General features: G+C 38.0%; 1 protein-coding gene across 2 annotated transcripts in view; it reads right to left on the bottom strand.

The window, feature by feature from the left end:
• The window catches only part of PHLPP2 (PH domain and leucine rich repeat protein phosphatase 2), a 63,273-nt gene that overhangs the window by 37,239 nt on the left and 3,503 nt on the right, over window positions 1–22,531 (bottom strand). For both annotated transcript variants that reach the window (XM_025268982.3, XM_025268983.3), the window contains exons 2-3: window positions 16,808–17,085; window positions 6,713–6,846 (exon numbers count right to left, since the gene is read on the bottom strand). In XM_025268982.3, the coding sequence (XP_025124767.1) occupies window positions 6,713–6,846; window positions 16,808–17,085 (412 nt within the window). The remainder of the gene's footprint in view (window positions 1–6,712; window positions 6,847–16,807; window positions 17,086–22,531) is intronic.

Genomic DNA, 22,531 nt, shown 5'->3' with positions numbered 1-22,531 from the left:
TTTGGTTCTTCTTCCTTCTCACTCTTCAACTCCACCCTCCCTATTGTTTCTATCAAAGCTACAAAAGCACTCCAGTTTTCTCCAGTTCCCTCTCAGTCTCAACTGTAGAATTCCTTTAGATCAGGGATTCTCCAATTTCTATGTGCCCAAGAATTATCTGAGAATTAGTTTACAATGCAGAACGCCAAGACCTACCCACAGAGAATTTACTTCAGAGGATCTGGGATGGAACAAAGGAAAGCATGTTTTTAACAAGTATCTCAAGTAATTTAAATGCAGATGGCCCACAAATAATATTTTAAGAAACTCTATAAGTTTATCCTTTTAAGGCTCTTTTCTTCTCATTTGTGCTTCTATAGTAGCTATCTGTAGCTACTCTCAGAAAGGAATATTCAATTTTGGGGGGAATAAGTTATTTATACACAAAATAATATGCTGTCTTATTATTTTTGGAGGGTTTGTTAAGTCTCTGATCTTCTGAAAGTGGTAAAAAACAGAATGAGGAAGTTCTAATAAATGTTTGGAATGACTAATAGTTCTAGTTAAAAACAGACTTACAATCTCAAAAGTCAAGACTCTAAGTGGAAAATTATGGTATACTTTGAAATGTCTATAAAGAAAATAGAAAATAGGGGCTTCCCAGGTGGTGCTAGTGGTAAAGAACCCACCTGCCAATGCAGGAGATGCAAGAGACACAGGTTTGATCCCTGGGTCAGGAAGATCCCCTGGAGAAGGGTCTAGCAACCCACTCCAGTATTTCTGCCTGGAGAATCCCACGGACAGAGAAGCCTGGTGTGCTATAGCCTGAGCAACTAACACTTTCATTTTCATAAAGAACATGGATTGTTTTATAATTTAAGAAAAAAAAATGTTTCTAAAAAATCAAGGAGAGTTCTCTAACAATGCCCATAGTATAATCTCTAAACATTATGTTTCATTAAAATGAACCAGGAGTCCTTAGAAAAATCACCTATTTCTGGTGTGAATCAGATGATGACAAGATCAGCTTAGGACATCTTTTTGTGTAAGAACTTAATGGAAAAATCTGGAATATTACCAAAGACTGTGCTGGGCTAGGCTTAGTCACTCAGTCGTGTCTGACTCTTTGCAACCCCATGGACTATATCCCCTCAGGCTCCTCTGTCCATGGGATTTTCCCAGCAGGAATACTGGAATGGGTTGCCATCTCCCCCTCCGGGGGCTCTTCCTGATCCAGGTATTGAACCTGCATCTCCTGTGGCTCCTGCACTGACAAGCAGATTCTTTACCACTGAGCCAACTGCGTAGCCCTACTGGGGTCATGTTGGAAGGACACAGAAGGCAACCTGAAAGAGCTCCCAGGAACTGAGATGAGACAAATTAAGCATCAGAAAGAAAAATGTCTGCAATGAATTGAAACAAATATACATAAGCCCATGAGATCATGATGATACTCAAAACAGACAATAAAAAATGAAGTTACACAGACCTTGTGAATATAAACTGAAAAGTAAAGCAATATAACTTCTAGAAAATAATAAAGGGAGGGACTGCTAAATTGGACTCCATCAAAATGAAATACTTCTTTTAATCAAAAGATACCACTAAGGTTCTGGTTCTGAGTTAGAGAAAGTACACTCGGCCCTGTCTCTCCCACTGAATTCACCTATAAAACCTGGACAGAACATGTGGAACGCTGGAGAACCCCAAACAGGCTGAACACAAAGAAAGTCAAGCCCAGACAGTTCATAATCAAATTGCTGAAAATTAAAGACAAAGGGAAAATCTTTAAAGAAGCCAGAGGAAAATGAAGCACTGTTTATATGAGAACAACTGCTTGAGCAACTGCATGAAGGCTGTGCAGGAGCGCTCTGTGCTATCTTTCCAACTGCTCTGAAAATCTAAAGCTAGTTCAAAATAAAAAGTTAAACTGACAAATAAACACTGGCTGATATTATCGGTGGTAAAAATGAAACATTTACTTACATCGCAAGAGTAAAACAGGAAACTTCAAAACAAATTTCAAACTTGGAAGCAGTGGTTGGTGAAGCAATCCCACCATCTGGTTTCATGACCCTGAACAAGTTCTATTAATATATTTTTAGGCCTTAATTTCCCAAGTTAAAGACCAAGGAGCTGGATTAGATGATCCCTAGTCCTGCCCAGGTCTCACATTTTATGGATCCTTTTTATTTCTCTAAACTGTTTCTCTATCAACTAAATACTAAGAGTACCTTAGAGGTTAAGAAGATGAGATTTAGAATCAGTTAAGACCTCTCTGGAGTAATAGTATCTACCTGAATGCTTGTAAGGATGAAATGAAAAATAGTACACAGAGTGCTCAGCGCCTTAGTATGTGCTCAGCACATAGTGAGGGTATATAATAAAAGATAGTCATTATTAATATAACGAAAGTCCTGCCTTAAGCCTCCTTCTTTTCCTATATTTTAAGTATTACTTTCAATCTTTAACAGCTTCCACAGATTTAACACTCCCATGTACCTGACTCCCAGATCTGTATTTCCAAAGCTCCTGGTTCCACATATCTGACTACCTGCCAGACATCTCCAACTGGATGTCTACCACTGCTTACAGTTACACTTGCCTGAAACCAGATCCTTCTCACAACTGAAGTCCTGTCATTCTCCCAAAGCCACCCAGGCTCAAAACCTCAGTCAGTTTTGCCTCTTAGGATCTCTTCCTCAACTCCTTTTTTTAATCAACCACCAACACTTACTATTCCTTCAAAAAGTCTCTATATGAATGATTCCTTCCATTCCCTAGTTCAGATCCCTAATTCAAGCCTGAATTATTATCCATTCTGGTGCCAGAATCATCTTTCTCAGCCCCACTTGGATCCCATCACTTCCTCTACCATCTGTCAAATGAAGGGCAAATTTCTGATATTGCACTCAAGGCCCAGAACAATCTGGACTCAAATTATCTGATTCACAGAACATGCACTGAAATTCCTAATACCCTTCCTCTGTCCTCCTTTTCCTTTGTGATTACTGAAACTGTGCCCATTTTTAAGGAACCAACTCAAAAACTACTTCTTCAGAAAGATTTCTCTGTTTCTAGAGACCTTCCTGATTTTCTAGAAGAACAGTAAAGGGGAACTTCCCCATCATCTATTACAATCTATCACGTAGGTATATTAATAAAAAATAGTGTTGGTATTAGCATTAGACAAAGAGATCAATGTAATAGGATAGAGTCCAAAAATAAACCTCTGCCTATATAGGAACTTAATAAAGGCAATGCATCAGATCAGTAGGAAAAGGATGAGCTATTTCATAAGTATTGTTGGGACAACTGGCTATCAGTAGAGAAAAAAAAAATAAAGTTAGATTCCTACCTCATATCACATTTTAAAACTATAAAAATACTTCAAGAAAATACAGAGGATGTTTATGACCTAGGACAGGAAAGGAATGTAAATGTATTAAAGGAAAATATTCATAAATATGATTAAGTAAGTCTTCTGCACCATAAAAAACAATAAATAAAACTACAAAACAAGCTACAAGCTGGAAGAAAAATATGTCACAAATACAGCATCCAGAGGATTTATATTCAGAAGATATACACAAGTCTTTCCGATCGTAAGAAAAAAGATAAACAGAAATATATAAAGGCTAATTCAAAGAAGAAACTAAGATCTAATATAACTATGAAACAATATTCCACCATTCTAGAAATCAAGGAAGCAAAATTAAAACAATGAGGCCATCATTTAATGCATCAGATTAGTAAAAACTTTAAATGCCAATAATATTAAAAGTCCCAATAATTTCATGTTTAAAGATACACTTTGAAGAACAGGTGTACAATGATGCAATTTTACCATGACGCTATGTAAAATAGCGCATCACTAGGGAAACTGTTACATAAACTCTAATACATATGTGACATTCAACAGTATGCAACGTAAAGAAATGCATGTAAAAGAGTTTTAAAAAAGACCTCCAAAATGCTGCTAGGAGAAAAAAGCATGAAGACCAATACCAAATGATAGGATTTACGTAAAAAAAACAAAACCATATTTCTAGAAATACACATTAGATAGGAATAAAAGTTAGAATATTCTCAACAAGTATATACCAAATTGATTAGTATATCATATAATTATCACACTATATGTCATTGCTTAATAGATAGCCACTATTGGTATATACTTGTACTGACTCAAAAACACCACTTGTAGGAATCACTTCCTCCCTCAACCCTAGAGGTCAGCCATTCTCTTGACTTTTAGAATAATCATTTCCTTGTTTTCTTTGTATTTTTGCTACTTATGTATTAGTTATAACAGTTTTAACTACTGTAACAAAAAGAATATATCTAATTCAACAGAAATCTAATTCTCTGCTAGGGCGGGCAGTATGGGTTGCCAGGAGTCAACTCTGTTGAGAAACTCCAGCTGAAGGTGGCTTTGCCATTTCAACACATGACTTCAATGTTGCTCAGATGACTGCCCTCCTAGCCTACAGGAGAGGAAAAGAACAAGAAGTCTGCATGGGAAGGTTTAGGAACCAGGTGTAAAAGTGGCACACAACAATTTCATTCCTTACCACTGATGAAAATTTTGTCACAGGCGCACATCTAACTGCATAAAAGACTGAGAATGAGGTATAGCTGAGCAGTCAAGCCTAGTGTTGTCACGGAAGAAGGAAAGAGCAGATCTGATGGACAAACTGTGGTCCTGTCACACGTCTCTAAACAATACGGCTGAGTTTTGCTTGTTTTCAAATTTTAAATGAATGGGAACATAATATGTGATTCTTTTGTATCTAGTTTCTTTTGTATGTGTTTATGCCACTTGGATGGAAGTGTCTCAGACAACCTGTGAGAGTATACGGGACATAAAGAAAACGCTCAGGCTGGGTGCTATGCTATCTGAACTATTCAGTCCCAGCAAATCACACCTCCCAGACTCCACTTCCTCATACATAATAAGGAGTTGATTAACTGACTCTCTTAATCTCTGTGATCAATCATAATACCCACTCATCTTTAGTCACATATGTTATTTCAAGGCTTTTATATCATGAATCTGCACTGAGTCATTCTACTCATTTTCCCCCAGCACCCACACCAGCAAGTCTGATAACTGGCATTTGCACAACGGCCCTTGAAGTACTGAGCAACTTTTATATTCAGCAAACACATCAAAACTAACTGGTCTGAACTTGGGCCCCTCTGACCCTCACCTTATTAAGACTATATTCTAACCGAAGGTAACTCACCAAAGGCTCTATACATGAAATATTGAAAGCTGATTGATAAGCTATTAATATTTGGTTCAAAAAATACTTCAAATTCTTTAATACTCCTTTCTTCAAAAGATGAGGCCTAATTCCCCACTCAACAGTGTATGCTGTTTTTGGTGACACAATTCTAATGAACAGAAAGTGGTAAAAAGAATGGTGACTTATGAAACTATGTCATAAAAACTGAAGTCGGTATGTGTGTTTGTATATACATGTATGCACACGCTCGTGTGCATGTGTGTGTGTCTCATTGCTGGGGGCAGCTAGCTGCCACAACATGAAGATATTTACACAGCTCGAGAGAGGGGTCCACATAGCGAGGAACTGAGATCTCCTGCCAAAAGCTGGTGAGAAACTGGGGCCTTTACCAACAGCCACATGAGTGAGCCACGTTAGAAGTGAATCTTCCAGCCCACTCAAGCCTATACAGCTTCAGCCAATATAAAGAGTACTATCTCAGGGTTTCCCTGGCGGTCTAGTGTTTAAGAATCCACCTGCCAACAGAGGTGACACAGGTTCGAGCCCTGGTCCAGGACAATTCCACATGCTGTAGGGCAACTAAGCCCATGCACCACAGCTACTGAGCCTGCACTCTAGAGCCTGTGAGCTACAACTACTGAAGCCTGTGTACCTAGAGCCTGTGCTCCACAACAAGAGAACCACTGCAATGGAAACCCACGCACCACAACTAGAAACCAGCCCCTGCTCTCTGCAACTACAGAAAGCCCGCACACAGCAACGAAAGACCCAATGCAACCAAAAATAAAAAAATAAATAATTTTTTTAAAAAAAGAATAAAGTACTTAGGATAAATTTAACCAAAGAGGTGCAAGACCCATACACTGAAAGGAAAAACAACCCTAAAAAAAAATAAAGCTTACTAAATTCAACAATATACACATCTGATGAGTCCATCAAATGTTAAGTCATATATAATAACTACCTACTTCTGAACATTCTCGAACTGTCCAGAAGTTCATGAACCTTATAAGGAATTTAAAAATCTGAAACTAAAGCTCTGATTTGATCAAGATGGTGGCAAAGGTACATAATAATTCGGAAGTCAGCAAAACACTAGAACAAAAAGAGCAAAAATAAAAAGAGAAGACTTTTGCTGTTGTTTTCTGACGGCCTAAGTTAAGGCAGCTTTGAATAAAATATTTTTAAAAGGCTGAAGTTACAGGTACAAATAATCAATTAAAAATAGTTAATGCTATATTTAAAATGGATAACCAACAAAGACCTTCTATAAAGCACAGGGAACTCTGTTCAATGTTATGTGGCTGCCTGGATGGGAGGAGAGATTGGGGGAAGAATGGATTCATGTATATGATTGACTGAGTGCCTTTGCTGCTCATCTGAAACTATCACAACATTGTTAACTGGCTATACCCTAATACAAAACAAAACGTTTTTTTAAAACAGTTAATATATTCACAAAGCCACTGAAAAATTCTTACCACCATAAAATCGGAGCATACAGCCAAGGTCAGGATTTGCTGCCTCCTCTTGTATTCGTGCAGGGTCATCAAACCCCAGCCTGGATAAGTAATCATAAACAATCTGAAGAGGTCGTTCGGTAGGTTCCAGTCTCCTGCTTACACAATTCAGAAGAAAAATATTTGGTAAGTTATAAACACACTTTATTTGATTTTTAAAATCTTCCAATATGCTCTAGATTTTTACTTCTATATCAATTTTCTTTAATATCTTATGATACAACCAGTGGTGCTCAAAGTTTCTGGTCTCAGGATCCCTCCGTAGTCTTTGAAGCCCCCAAAGAGCTTTTGTTTACATGGGGTTTATCTACTGATAGTTACATGGGGTATACCTATTGACATTTATCTACTTATTTACTGAGAAACTAAAATTAAGAATTTCTAAACATTTATTCATTTTTAAGTAACAATAAACCCATTACATGTTAACAAATATTTTCTGAAAACTGTATTTTCAAAATAGGACAAATGTGGTGATAAGATTTATACTGTTCAGCACTTTGTAAATCTATTTAATAACTGGATAACAGAAGGCAGATAAGCTCTAAGATATGTAGTCTCTAAAAATCTCCACTATATGCTTATGAGACTGAGAATTAAAAAGAAAATTAATACCCCATTATTATTATGAAATAGTTTTGACCTCATGAACCTCTTTAAAGAATCTTAGAGACCCCAGAGGGTCCTTTGAGAATCTCTGGTTCAAACTTAAAGGCATCAAAACTATGAGGTGTAAAAGATTATACTCGCCCATAACTGATTTCACATAAGCTGGAACACAATTAAAAATGGAGACTTTGGGTTGCTGACCTCTGGCTTCATAGATGGATTTTTCCAAAAAAGTTAGGAATGAAACTGCCCAGTAATTACCCAGAAATCATTCTGTTTCATGGTTATGACTGAAAGCAAGGAAAAGCCAGAATGTCAGTAATCATTTGTGGCTTCTGGGGATACTGCATACTTTAAAATCACGCGAACTTAATGCTTTCTTTACAATTATTTTAGGAGACAGCAAACAGTTATAACAAGTACAGCAGCTGAGAGCATGAACTCCAAAAGTCAGACTGCCCGGGTCTGAGTCTTACTTCTGCCACTTATCAGCTCATGTGTGTTCTTAGACAAATTATTTAACCTCACTGACTTATTCCTCAGCAGCCTAATGGGAATAAGAACAGTGCCTAACTCACAGGGTCGTTACTAGAAGTATTTATTTATTTGCTTATAAGAAGATATCATACAGTACATAAAGGGCTTAGAAAATTATTTCACATGTAGTAGTGTTCGATAACGTACTGACAATTATTATTCAAAAAATTCTTAGGAACGGAATAAAATTTTAATGAGACTAAAAATAGAATGTCTCCCCCAACTGAAACAACAATCAAAAAACAAGTATAGGAAAGCCTATGTGTTTAAAAGATCTTGAAGAACATCACTCTTTAAAAGGATTCTGTTTAGAAAACTTAAGACCTGTATTAATCGCAAGAAACATGATACACCTTCCATCAAGGCATAAAGACATGAAGGATCTGTGTTTTGTGGTTCAAGAACTAGAAAATACTAGTTGGCAATAAGATTTACTTTTTAAAAACATGAAATGAAAATACTACAAAGTGAAATATAAACAACTGTAAAAAAAATTATAATGTAGAAATGGAAATCATATTGATGCATACCAAAAAAAAAAAAGATAAAAATAAAAGCCACGATGTGGCCCCTCCTGACCCTCCTGGCTCAGTTCTGACTTCCAGCTTCTGTAAACTCAGAACTACTACATGGGGAATAACCAAAAAACTAAAAGCCTACAAAGATCAGCAAATACTGAATTTAACAGAAATGGAAAATATACTTTTCAGAATAAAAACATCAGTTACAATGAATCTCCTATCAAATAAAGAAAAGTCCACAAAGGGCTGTGACAATATTGGGCACCTTCCTCATACAATGGTAGAATCCTTCAAAGAAGGATACATTTTAAGAGACTTGTAATAAACTATCCTGGAGGGGTCAATTAGTCATGTAACAGGAAGACTGGCTGAAGGATTAAGCTGAAGACAGGGTGACCACGGGCATAAACAGCTCCGTCTTTCCATGTCAAGAATGGTTATTAGATTTAGTCTAGACTGATCCAAAGAAAGGGACTATGACCAGTGAGAAGAAGTTGCACAGGCAGACTTGGATTAAAAATGAGGCAGAACCTTAATAATTAGAGATGCCCAATAATGAAACAGACTGTCCATCAAAATAGCTCTGAGAGAGCCACCTGTCACAGACAATTTAGAAGAGTCTGCTCTAGGAATCAAGTCAAGCCAGATGATCTTTAGGGTCTTTTACAATTTAGGGGTCTATGATGTATCTAAAACATCTTCCTGCTGCTGCTGTTGCTAAGTCGCTTCAGTCATGTCCGACTCTGTGTGACCCCATAGAAAGCCTCTTACCAGGCTCCTCTGTCCCTGGGATTCTCCAGGCAAGAACACTGGAGTGGGTTGCCATTTCCTTCTCCAATGCATGAAAGTGAAAAGTAAAGTGAAGTCACTCAGTCGTGTCCGACTCTTAGCAACCTCATGAACTGCAGCCCACCAGGCTCCTCCATCCATGGGATTTTCCAGGCAAGAGATCTTCCTAGTATAATACAAATTCTACCTAAACACTGCTATTATTTTTGGATACAGAGTTCAATGTATTTAACTATAATTCCACATATATGGTATATATATATGACTATATATACTATAACTATAATGATCACATATTAAGACCAAGAAATTTTACTTTCAAGCTCTATCTTATCAGCTCAATTTTCTTATTTCTCTCTGGAAAACCAAGAGAATTGGAAATATCCTAACATATTTTGCATCATCAGATTTCCTGATCTAAAAAGGCTCTGTAGATTTTGGAAACCCTCTTTAACTATTTCCACCAAAAGAAAGTATTTTCCCTGGGAGAGAGGGAAAAAACTAAGAGAATCTCTACATCTGCTCTCATCAATTTAGCATAAATGAGCAAACAAGAAATATTTCAAGAACTGCAAAAACAAGTAAAATGAGGGACTAATTCTATTTACTCATTAAACTCATCTGCTTAAGAGAGTAGAGAGTATGGGGGAGGGAAAATGCTATCATATGCTTATGGATCAGTTCTGTGTTTCAAAGTTCCAAAAGTTTAACAGGCTGCTAATTAGCTATGTGTTAAATCTCTCATAAATCAAAGGAAATACATCTATTGCAAAACAGGTGTAAGACAGAATATGTTAGCAAAGAAAGGTTCCATTCATCATTTGAAATACTTCCGTTAAGGCTTTAAGAAGAGACAGTAAGACTATTGTTGTTAACAGTGTGTTTCTCGGGCTTCCAGAAGCTACAATAGTCCTTGTAAATCTGAATATATGTGCATCTGGTTATTTTTCTTCAAACCAGCCAACCAATACAGTAATGCTATCAACAGTGTTTGTAGCTCTTGCGTGCTAAGTCACTTCAATCATGTCCAACTCTTTGCAACGCTATGGACTGTAGCCCTTGTAGCTCTTAGCCAACAGTTATTCTGAACAGTGCCCACAGTTAAGTTACAGGAAGGAGAAGAGTAAGTTTCATTTCAGGGATCACTCCGCATCAAGGAACATGAAACCGAGCAAACTCCAGGATACAGTGGAAGACAGAGGAACCTGGTGTGCTATACAATCCACAGGGTCCCAAAGAGTAGGTCTATAGTGACTAAACAACAACAATCACTCCACAAGAACTCTAGTTAATAGTGGGAGTACATTCTTGCAACCCAACTCATTGTATCCAAGACCCTAACACAGCACAGAGCAGCATTTTATACATCAAAGTCAGGTTAAAACTCAATCTCTGGCCAATAATGTAAAATCTGCAAACTTTTAAGACCAACAATACATATAATGATATAGAAAACAAGGATACTTTGATGAATGTTTACTCCACATCTGACACTATGCTAGAAGTATCTCACATTTTACAAAACTAGGAAATAACTAAAAGAGAGAGTCGCATAATTAGTACATATGACATCAGGGTTTGAACCTTTGTCAATTTCCTTACAAAGCCTCGCCTTTAGGCAAACAATATTATTTTTAAAAATAGTTAAAATAATTTATGCAGAAGAGAGCTCAAAGTACTTCCTATGTTAACTTATACCAGGAATGTAAAAAGTTATGTTTTTAAATTACTATACATCGTTAGTCTGATACATCCTCATTTCAAAGATACACTATTTTTATGCATCACTGTTGTATAAGAATCCTGCTAGTCTTTGTAGTCCGTGGTTTCTGTGAGGGGGATTCTAAATTCTTGAAATTTCCTGAGTAATGGGAGTGTCTTAGTTATTCACAAGCGCCTTGGATCACGTCTCAGTTTATGCTAAGAGATGAGCTGACGGAGCTGGTCACAGAAAGCCCAACCTTCTGAAGAGAGGCTTGGGGCTTGACATGAGCCCAATCTTGGGGGAGGAGAGGGCTGGAGATTTAAATTTGAGTTCAAGCACAAGATCAATGATTAAATCAATCAATCCTACCCTATAACTCAACAAAAACTCTGTACTGAAGCTTCCTGGTGGATGAAAACACTCATGGGCTGGGAGGGTAATATGGATGCTCCCTATGTGCATATTCATTTGGCTCAGACAATAGAGAATCAATCCCTGGTTTGGGAAGATCCCCTGGAGAAGGGATCGCAAAGAGTCGGACACAACTGAGCGACTGATCTGATCTGATCTGATCTGAGTTCGGTGAGACATTCTAGTGAATTCCTGAACCTAAAGGGGTGCAATAACGTTGTGCTAGTTGCAGGTGTAATGTCCTTTAACTTGTGAAGGACGTCTGTGCAAAGTCTGGGTGGTTAGTGTCAGAACTGTATCACAGTAAACCAGACGGCATTGCAATAACCATTAAGAAAAAACACTGCCAATTAGACTATGACCTACCAACAAATGTAAAATACACACTAATTTCAGAAGTGAAAAACTAAAATGTAAAAACAAAAGTTTTAATAAAAGACAAATTACTTAATGTATAACACATTCTTTTATAGTTTAAAAGAGTACAAAAATATGAAACAAAACAAAAATAATCTTTTTCCTTCCCCAGAGTTGATCAGCTCAGTACGTATTCTGAAACAGGACTTTCCACTCCCCTTTTTAATGTTAAAATATGGTAAACGAAACTTCAGACACTTGTAAGAGGTCACCCGGCAAGTCAGTGATAGTAAAGGAATTACAACTCAGGATTCCAAATTGCAAGGGCATAACTTTCTGCTAGACATATCTTATCAATTATTAACTTATCTTAAAAAATAGTGTATCAGCCACCAAAATCTTAGTCATTTTGATGACTAAAAATAAAAGTAAATATATGACCATGAGCCAAAGGGCATTTCGTTTTGTTAAGGTAATGTTGTTACAACTTTTCAAAGAGAAGGCAATGATCACACTAAGCTTCACTAGTGAGTCATTTATCACTTAAACAGTCCAATAAAACAGACAGACCAAATATTATGTAAAGAACGCTGGACTGGGAGACAGGACACCTGTGTTCCAGCTATAGCTCTAGCACCAAGCAGCTGCAGGAATGTGCTGTGGACCTGACCTCTCCAGACCTCGGTTTCACATCTATAAAACGAAGAAAAATGGTTTCTGTGACTCCCATAGGGAAGTTGCTAGCCTTTTAGGCAGGACAATTTTTGCTGTACAAGACTTTCCCACACATTGAGGATATTAAGGCTCTCTGGCCCTTGTTCTCTAAATGCTGGTAATTCTCTCCTGTAGTTGTGACGACAAAAGCGAGGCCCCCACACATATTCCCAGATGGAAAGGGCAGGAGGTGGCAGGGCTGTTAGGTCGGGTTCATTTTCCTAGTAGACATCTCTCTCAGGTTCCTTCGAGTGCTAAAATTCTATAAATTCATAACCCCTCAGTTAAATTCAAGTGACAAGTCCATAACTAAAAAAGAGTAAGCAAAGAAGAAAATCATGGATGATTTAGGAAAAATAATGGGGTAATTTTAGTGCCAATAATCCCATTTCTAGGACCCAGCCCACGGAAATCAACAATTTAAGATTCATGGGGAAAAAAAAAAAAAAAAAAAATTCATGGGCGAAGTTTAGTTATCACACTACTTCTGAGTGTTGAATGACTTGAAGCAACCCAAAGAGGTTAACACTAACTAGGACCAGGCATCATTTTAAGTACTTTATTTCCTTGCGACTCAAAATGTAGCACATCACGTAGGAGCTTAACAGGATACAGACAGACCCCAGAGCCACTGAATCAGAATCTGTATTTGAACAAGCTCCCCAGGTGGACATTAGAGTTTAAGAAGCCTTACAAGTATAAACTCATTTAATCTTCATAACATATATAATTTATTTAACCCTCGGATAACTCTGTAACATAAATATTATCATCCTCCATTGTATAGATTAGTAAATTGAAGACAAAGCATTAGGTCACTTGCATAGTTAACTGTCTGAGCCAGGATTTGAACCCACAAGCTCTCAATCCAGAACCCAAGCTCTAAACCGTTACGGCATATTACTTCTCAAGTTTTAAATAAGTTACAACATATGCATAAAATAGAGTATTCTGTAGCTATTAAAACTGGTATCTAAGGGATTTTTAATGACACCAGGAAATTAGTTGAGGTAAGCAGTAAATAAAATTGAATAAATAAATGGTATGAGTCCAACTATGTAATTTTTAAAAATTAGACATACCTACTAATTATGAAAAAGATCTGAAAAAAAATGTCAGGGTGTTGGGGGAAGGGGAAGGCAATATATGGAAGCTACTGTCAGAATCTAGAGTTCAAATTCCAGGTCTCACCAGCTGAGTGATTCTAGATGAAATGATTAACCCTTTTAAGACTCATTTCCCTCATCTATAAAATGGGGAGAATATTTACCACACAAAATTATCATGAGGATTAAATGAGATAATCTACTAAAAGTCTAAGTATTGGAAAGTATTATTTCTTTGTACATTTTTTCATTTTTTCCAAAATCTCTACAGTGATCGTAAACTACACTCCAATAAACAGCAAAAAAGTTATTAAAGAAGAGATATTGCCTGACCTTGAACATACTACCAGACCTCTCAAAAAGCCTCAATTTTCCTCAATGAAAAGGAATAATCCTACCTCTCTTACAGTTACTATGAGGAGTTAAGGAGAAAAAAATGCATAAAGCACTAAGCCTGCTGCTAAGTCGCTTCAGTCGTGTCCAACTCTGTGCGACCCCATAGACGGCAGCCCACCAGGCTCCCCCGGCCCCTGGGATTCTCCAGGCAAGAACACTGGAGTGGGTTGCCATTTCCTTCTCCAGTGCATGAAAGTGAAAAGTGAAAGTGAAGTCGCTCAGTCGTGTCCGACTCTTAGCGACCCCATGGACTGCAGCCCACCAGGCTCCTCCGTCCATGGGATTTTCCAGGCAAGAGTACTGGAGTGGGGTGCCATTGCCTTCTCCTAGTAAGCCTGCTAACTAGCAAAAGAAAGCACTTAATGTTAGCTAAAATCTATCATTATCATTATTGTTTCTTTGGCTAACTAAGACTTCTTTATCTCCTACTCCAGCAAAGTAAATATATTCATATCTCAAATATTGTATGATACCACTTATATATGGAATCTAAAAAAACAACAAAACTAGTGAACATGTAACAAAAAAGAAGCAGACTCACAGACACAGAGAACAAACTAGTGGTTACCTGTGAGGGGCTCCAGGGAGGTTTGGCAGGGCAATATAGAGGTGGGCGAGGAGGAGGTACAAACTATTCGGTATAAGACATGCTATAAGGATGTACTGTATAACACAGGGAATACAGCCAATATTTTGTAATAACTGTAAATGGAGTGCAACCTTTAAAAATTGTATAAAACATTTAAATTTTTTTTTAATTTTAGAAAAAGGAAAAAATATATTCATATCTTCAAACTACAGTTCAATAGTGTTTTCATTATTTTCTAATCAATTCATTGTTTTGTTTCCAAAGAGCTATTTCATTACAAAATTATCAAAGCTACGCTCTCCATTTTAAGAACAGTTTAGGTTCACAAAAGTAAACTGTATTGCATTTGGACTCTTAACAACTAACAATACAATTAGTAGTAGCAAGCCAATTCTAATGGGCTTTTGTCCACTTTTCTAATATCTCTGTATACATACACATTGGTATACAGATGAGTAAGTGTAAGGTTTAAATACTTGAACTACATCAGTCACTACCAGCTATAATGTAGGTCAAGGCTTTCCACCTGATAAAATTAGATCGGAATCAGTGTTAAGATTTAGAAAAGCCTAAGGATCACCCAGTCCGATCCTTTCGTTTTACAAATGGATTTAGGAAATGTAGTTAACTGGTGAACAAGGAAAACATTCAAGTGCTAATCTACTTTTTCAGGAATTTGTCCAATTTCTAAAAGGAACACATAATAAACCTCAGTTTAGACTTTTAAAATGGTATCAATTTTTAGCTCAGCTAAATGTGTTACTATAATTACCACATTTTTAGGTGGAAGCAGGAGCCTCCTTTCTCACTTTCAACAGTATTGAATCCACAGTTTTGAAATTCTGTTTGGAGACATTTACTTATTACTGAGAAAGGGGAGGCAAGAAAGGCACTTAAGGAGCTCTTATCTGAGATCTAACTTCAAGAGCTAATAGAGTTTTTTTTTTAAAGCTGAATCAAAGAGTTCACATGCACAGTATAAGACTACTTTGAGACTACTTTGTTTCTTCGCATTTATATAAGATTTTAAGGAAAACACAAATGGCTTTTAAGCTTATGAAAATATGCTCAACCTCACTCTATCACATAAATGAAAATTAAAATAACAAAATTCCTATCAGATTTCCAAACATCTAAGTTTTCAGGCTTCAAAAAAGATTTGTCCTTGGAATGCTGAATTTACAATTCTCTAAAAACTGTTGACAATCATTTCTATTCACAATCAAGTATGTACTCACGCGTGAGGATGTCAAAACATGTGAAATTTAAAACTAACATGTTCTGGAGAAAGTAAGGGGGAAATAGGTATACTTTTACATTATTCATCAAAGTATAACTTCTATGAAGAGGAATTTGACAATATCCATCTAAATAAAAAATGCACATATCCTTTGAGACAGCAATTCCATTCCTAAGATGACTTCCACGTGGGAGAAATATCACAGGTACAAGGATATTCACTGCAGCAGTGCCTGTAGTAAAAACAACTGCTAACAACCTACAGGCCCACTAATAGGAGACTGGCTAAATTTATGGTAGACTTGTAGAATGGAATACTATGTAGCCATTAAATAAATGAAAGTTATAAAATATTAATATGGAAAGGTATCTAAGATAGTGAGTTGACAAGGTGCTGCATACAGCACCATCAGTTTTAAAAATTTATATACAAATAGTGACACATACTCATGCATGAGCATAGGTGCTTGTCATTCTCTATCTCCTTTTACACTTTTTTATTTCATTCTATTTACCTGTATCACTTAAAAAAATAAAACTTCAGGGACTTCCCTGGTGGTTCAGTGTAAGATTCTGTCTTGCAACATAGGCAACACAGGTTCTATCCCTGATCTGGGAAGTAAGCCCATGCGCCACAACTACTGAGCCCATGTGCCTTGAGCCCATAATCCACAACAAGAAAAGCCACTGCAATGAGAAGCCCATGCGCCGCAACTAGAGTGGCCCCGGCTCGCCGCAACTAGAGCAAGCCTGTGCACAGCAATGAGGATCCAGCACAGTCAAAAGTAATAAAAATAAACAATTTTTTAAATAGAAAATAAAACTTAAAAAATTATTTATAGTTAATTTAGATATTCAACCTATGATGTAACCCAAATGAAGTAACTATCAAATTTTCCTCCTCTAATACTTTTTAAATTCAAGGATTCTAATGTCAGCATCCTAAGGACAAGTCTATTTTCAAGCCTTGTGACTATAACCATCATCAGCTTCAGCACGAATAAAATCCTAAAGCCCACTTCCAAGCAGAAACACATATGACTTTATACTGCAGTAGAATTAATGGTAAAACTCTGATCTCACCTGACCAGGTCTCCATGAAGCTGCAAATAAAGACTTTCCCTTCCCTCTCCAGCACAAATTTCTGATGCTGGTGTCTCTACTGTGCAAAGGACAAGATGTAAGTCAGAGGAGGAGGAGGCAGCAGAGGAAGTGGTGGTTGTAGGGGCAGTGGTCGTGTCCGCTCCATACAGGTAAACACAGCCTCTCTTCACATCTTCTCTCAGCCAGTCTCTCTCCCGAGAACCAAACCTACTTCTCCTATTCAAACAATTTCTGCTCCCATTGCGCTTCATATTTCTCTAAAAAAAAAGTTAAGAAAAAGAAATCGTTAGCCCAACTGTCCGACTGAGTTAGACATATTTGGCCCTTACCCCACCTTTCCACTCCTTATTCACCAATACTCAGCTGGGTACTACTTCCTCTCATGGAGCCTTCTGCACCTGTCACGCCACCCCTACAACTAGAAAATTTCATTCTCTTCACTGGCAGCTGTTCATGTCGCTGCCCATCATTTTCTGACCCCTTTTTTCTTTCTGTTTTCAGAAAAACTTCAAGAACAACAGTAGTATGCACTACCTAACTTCCACAAACTTTTATATTTTGCCAGATTTAGTTCAGATCATTATTCTAAAGAACATATATACAACCTTACATATATAGCTAAAGCCCCCCACTACCTAAAACCCCATTTCCCTTCTCCCTCCCCAGAAACAAACACTCCACTATACTTAGTGTTTATCATCCCATGCATTTTTTTACATTTGCCCTGTATGTATACATCTATAAACTCTATCTAATATTGTTTTACATAATTTAAAACTGTATCTAAAACCTGACATATGTATGTTTCACCCTGTCATTTTTTTCCCCCTTGATTCAACACTGCTTTAGAAATATATCTGTGATATTACACCCAGCTCATTCTTTTGAATACCACTGCATGAACACATCAAAATTTATTCCTTCTCCTGCTAAAGGCATTTAGATTGTTTCTAATTTTTCATTGTTGGAAACAGTGAAAAACAATGCTGCAATAAACATTTTTGTATATCTCCATCTGAAGACTTGAGATGTAGATATACATCTGAGGCAGAGGGTCCTCATTCTCTGCCTTATATTCCAAATAAGCAAGCACAGAATCAACACAAAGTTGCACAAATATTCTTTCCATTCTCATGTTTCAAAAAAAAAAATTCCTGTTGCATTTGAAAACTTAGGTATGCATATACATTGTAAAATCATATCATCTCAAAGCAAAAATAACTGCTGCAGCAACATAAGAAGTCCCTAAAGATCAATACTTACCTGCTCTATTTTTATAATGGGCCATTTCTATTCCCTTTAATAAAAAAACCAATTTCCACAAATAGCTACCCTGATGTACCTCTCCTGGTCCACTCCCCACTGCATTTCACTTTGTTTCAGTCATATCCAACTCCCCCCAAACACCAACTATTTCACAATTCCATGACTTATCTGAAAAGTCCTCCTCCGTCTTGTCCATCTGAGTAGTTATTCCTCAAAATTACTCAAATGTCACCCTCTCTATGGAGTTTTCCATGTCTCCCATTAAAAGCAAAATGGCTGTCTGGGGAGGCCTTAAAAATAGCTGTGAAAAGAAGAGAAGCGAAAAGCAAAGGAGAAAAGGTAAGATATAAGCATCTGAATGCAGAGTTCCAAAGAATAGCAAGAAGAGATAAGAAAGCCTTCTTCAGCGATCAATGCAAAGAAATAGAGGAAAACAACATAATGGGAGAGACTAGAGATCTCTTCAAGAAAATCAGAGATACCAAAGGAACATTTCATGCAAAGATGGGCTTGATAAAGGACAGAAATGGTATGGACCCAACAGAAGCAGAAGATATTAAGAAGAGATGGCAAGAATACACAGAAGAACTGTACAAAAAAGATCTTCACGACCCAGATAATCACGATGGTGTGATCACTGACCTAGAGCCAGACATCCTGGAATGTGAAGTCAAGTGGGCCTTGGAGAGCATCACTACGAACAAAGCTAGTGGAGGTGATGGAATTCCAGTTGAGCTATTCCAAATCCTGAAAGATGATGCTGTGCAAGTGCTGCACTCAATATGCCAGCACATTTGGAAAACTCAGCAGTGGCCACAGGACTGGAAAAGGTCCGTTTTCATTCCAATCCCAAAGAAAGGCAATGCCAAAGAATGTTTAAACTACCGCACAATTGCACTCATCTCACACGCTAGTAAAGTAATGCTCAAAATTCTCCAAGCCAGGCTTCAGCAATATGTGAACCGTGAACTTCCTGATGTTCAAGCTGGTTTTAGAAAAGGCAGAGGAACCAGAGATCAAATTGCCAACATCCCTTGGATCGTGGAAAAAGCAAGAGAGTTCCAGAAAAACATCTATTTCTGCTTTATTGACTATTCCAAAGCCTTTGACTGTGTGGATCACAATAAACTGTGGAAAATTCTGAAAGAGATGGGAATACCAGACCACCTGATCTGCCTCTTGAGAAATTTGTATGCAGGTCAGGAAGCAACAGTTAGAACTGGACATGGAACAACAGACTGGTTCCAAATAGGAAAAGGAGTACCTCAAGGCTGTATATTGTCACCCTGTTTATTTAACCTATATGCAGAGTACATCATGAGAAACGCTGGACTGGAAGAAACACAAGCTGGAATCAAGATTGCCGGGAGAAATATCAATAACCTCAGATATGCAGATGACACCACCCTGATGGCAGAAAGTGAAGAGGAACTCAAAAGCCTCTTGATGAAAGTGAAAGTGGAGAGTGAAAAAGTTTGCTTAAAGCTCAACATTCAGAAAACAAAGATCATGGCATCTGGTCCCATCACTTCATGGGAAATAGATGGGGAAACACTGGAAACAGTGTCAGACTTTATTTTTCTGGGCTCCAAAATCACCGCAGATGGTGACTGCAGCCATGAAATTAAAAGACGCTTACTCCTTGGAAGGAAAGTTATGACCAACCTAGATAGCATATTCAAAAGCAGAGACATTACTTTGCCAACAAAGGTTCGTCTAGTCAAGGCTATGGTTTTTCCTGTGGTCATGTATGGATGTGAGAGTTGGACTGTGAAGAAGGCTGAGAGCTGAAGAATTGATGCTTTTGAACTGTGGTGTTGGAGAAGACTCTTGCGAGTCCCTTGGACTGCAAGGAGATCCAACCAGTCCATTCTGAAGGAGATCAGCCCTGGGATTTCTTTGGAAGGAATGATGCTAAAGCTGAAATTCCAGTACTTTGGCCACCTCATGCGAAGAGTTGACTCATTGGAAAAGACTCTGATGCTGGGAGGGATTGGGGGCAGGAGGAGAAGGGGAAGACAGAGGATGAGATGGCTGGATGGCATCACTGACTCGATGGACGTGGGTCTGAGGGAACTCCGGGAGTTGGTGATGGACAGGGAGGCCTGGCGTGCTGCGATTCATGGGGTCGCAAAGAGTCGGACACGACTGAGCGACTGATCTGATCTAGAAAGAATTAATTACTCTCTCCTCAGTAGAACTTTTTCACCTTAAACATACTTCCACTACTATGTAAATCACTTTTGTTTTTAATTATGTATTTGGTATTTTCTCCTCTGTTATACACTGAGAACCTACTATAGTGCCTTAGAGCCTAGGTGGCACAGAGATGCATGCACAACTCAGCTGATATCACAGAAATTTATCCCTGGTCCCTACTGAAGCCTGACTAGCTCTGGCAAGAAGCTGAATAAACTTGGGGGGAAAAAAAATCTCCTTTTTTAATAGGAAACCTTATAATCTTTCCTTTGTATCAGCCACAAAGCAAATACTTTTGCTAATATTCCTCATTGGAAAACAGAAATATCTATAATAAAGCTGATATTATTCTTGTACTTACTGAGCTTAAATATTTGAAGATAAGTGTAGCACCTAACAGAGAAGGCAATGGCACCCCACTCCAGTACTCTTGCCTGGAAAATCCCATGGATGGAGGAGCCTGGTGGGCTACAGTTCATGGGGTCGCTAAGAGTCGGACACGACTGAGCGACTTCACTTTCACTTTTCACTTTCCTGCATTGGAGAAGGAAATGGCAACCCACTCCAGTGTTCTTGCCTGGAGAATCCCAGGGACGGGGGAGCCTGGTGGGCTGCCGTTTCTGGGGTCACACAGAGTTGGACACGACTGAAGGAACTTAGCAGCAGCAGCAGCAGCAGTAGCACCTAAAATTCAATCTCTGAAGATGATCAAGACAGGGGCAGAAAAAGAACATATTCCCCATGTGGAGAGAAAGAAAAATAAGAAATGAGAGTGGCTTCATTGTTTAAATTTAGGATAATAGGTAAATTGATCATTTTATAGATCTTAGGGATTGCAGTATGGCTAAATCAAAACCATGAGGATTATTACTGATACTAACTTCAGATAAACAGAGTAAAGCCCTGCTACAAGTGGGAACTAGGTCTCTTTATTCTCATCAAGAGCATTTTCTCACTGAACATATCAGAATTAACAAAGGGCTTACAAGCACGTATAAACACAGGGACCATCATATCTGCACAACTAAATAATCTTAACCAATACATAATTAACCAACTGATTTTAAGTATTTCTTATTTTTACTCTTTGGGAAAGATCAATTGGGAAAGATCAACTGATCCTCTGAAAACAGTGTTTCATATGGTACAGCTGCATTTATGCAAAGAAACCATGCATTTTCAGTGGAGAGAAAGTTTGTTCACTGCTGTCGAGAGGGCCATGGACACTACTCCACAAATCCATCAAAAAGAATCCTTAAAAAAACTTAAGGTCAAACAATATCCCATTAACCTTCTCAATCTTAGAAAAGTCAAGGCAGACCCCAGGAGGTATTACATTACACCCATGATTCTTCTTTGGTAAGAATGTTTAACAGTAATTTTTTAATGTGAATATCTATTTCCCTTAAAAGACTATACATAAATTCTTTAAGAAAGTTACGCTCTTGAAACACACGTGTTGTTGGTCAAAGAACATATCTCCTTTTATATGACATATTCTACCCTATGAAAATAAACTGCTGAATTAGAACTTCAGTAGGTATCATTCTTTTAAACCTGTTCAATGGGCATTCAAAGGCCTAGATACCAAGGCATAGCCTTCTGGGAAAAATCTAGATGAACTGCTTAGCTATAATTACTGTTTAGTCGCTAAGTCATGTCCGATTCTTTTGCAACCCCATGGACTGTGGCCCACCAGGTTCCTCCGTCCAGGGGATTTCCCAGGCAAGAATGCTGGTATAGATTGCCATCTCCTCCTCCAGGGAATATTCCCAACCCAGGGATTGAACCTGAGTCTCTTGCACTCCAGGCGGATTCTTTACCACTGAGCCATCAGGGAAGCCCTTAGCTATCATCAGTCACTGCTGAATTACCGACGGTAAAGCGTCTTCCTACAATGCGGGAGATCCGGGTTCGATCCTTGGGTCAGGAAGATCCCCCTGGAGAAGGAAATGGCAACTCACTCCAATACTCTTGCCTGGAAAATCCCATGGTCCGAGGAGCCTGGTAGGCTACAGTCCATGGGGTCGCAAAGAGTCAGACACGACTGAGCGACTTCACTTCACTTCACTTCCTTCTCCACTACCTAAACCATCAAGGAAGTGTTGGGAAGGTCAGTTCTCTCCTCTAAGATGCCTGCAGCTTTTTGAATCACTATTCCACTGGAATTGCTAGATTGAAAATACTTTATTTCCTCACTTACTCTTCTTAATTAAGAACTACTGACAAGCTTCTCTA

Source organism: Bubalus bubalis, chromosome 18 (genome assembly GCF_019923935.1).
Source record: "Bubalus bubalis isolate 160015118507 breed Murrah chromosome 18, NDDB_SH_1, whole genome shotgun sequence".
Taxonomy (NCBI): Eukaryota; Metazoa; Chordata; class Mammalia; order Artiodactyla; family Bovidae; genus Bubalus; species Bubalus bubalis.
Note: the sequence above shows the minus strand (reverse complement) of the source record. Positions and strands in the feature narration are given on the sequence as shown.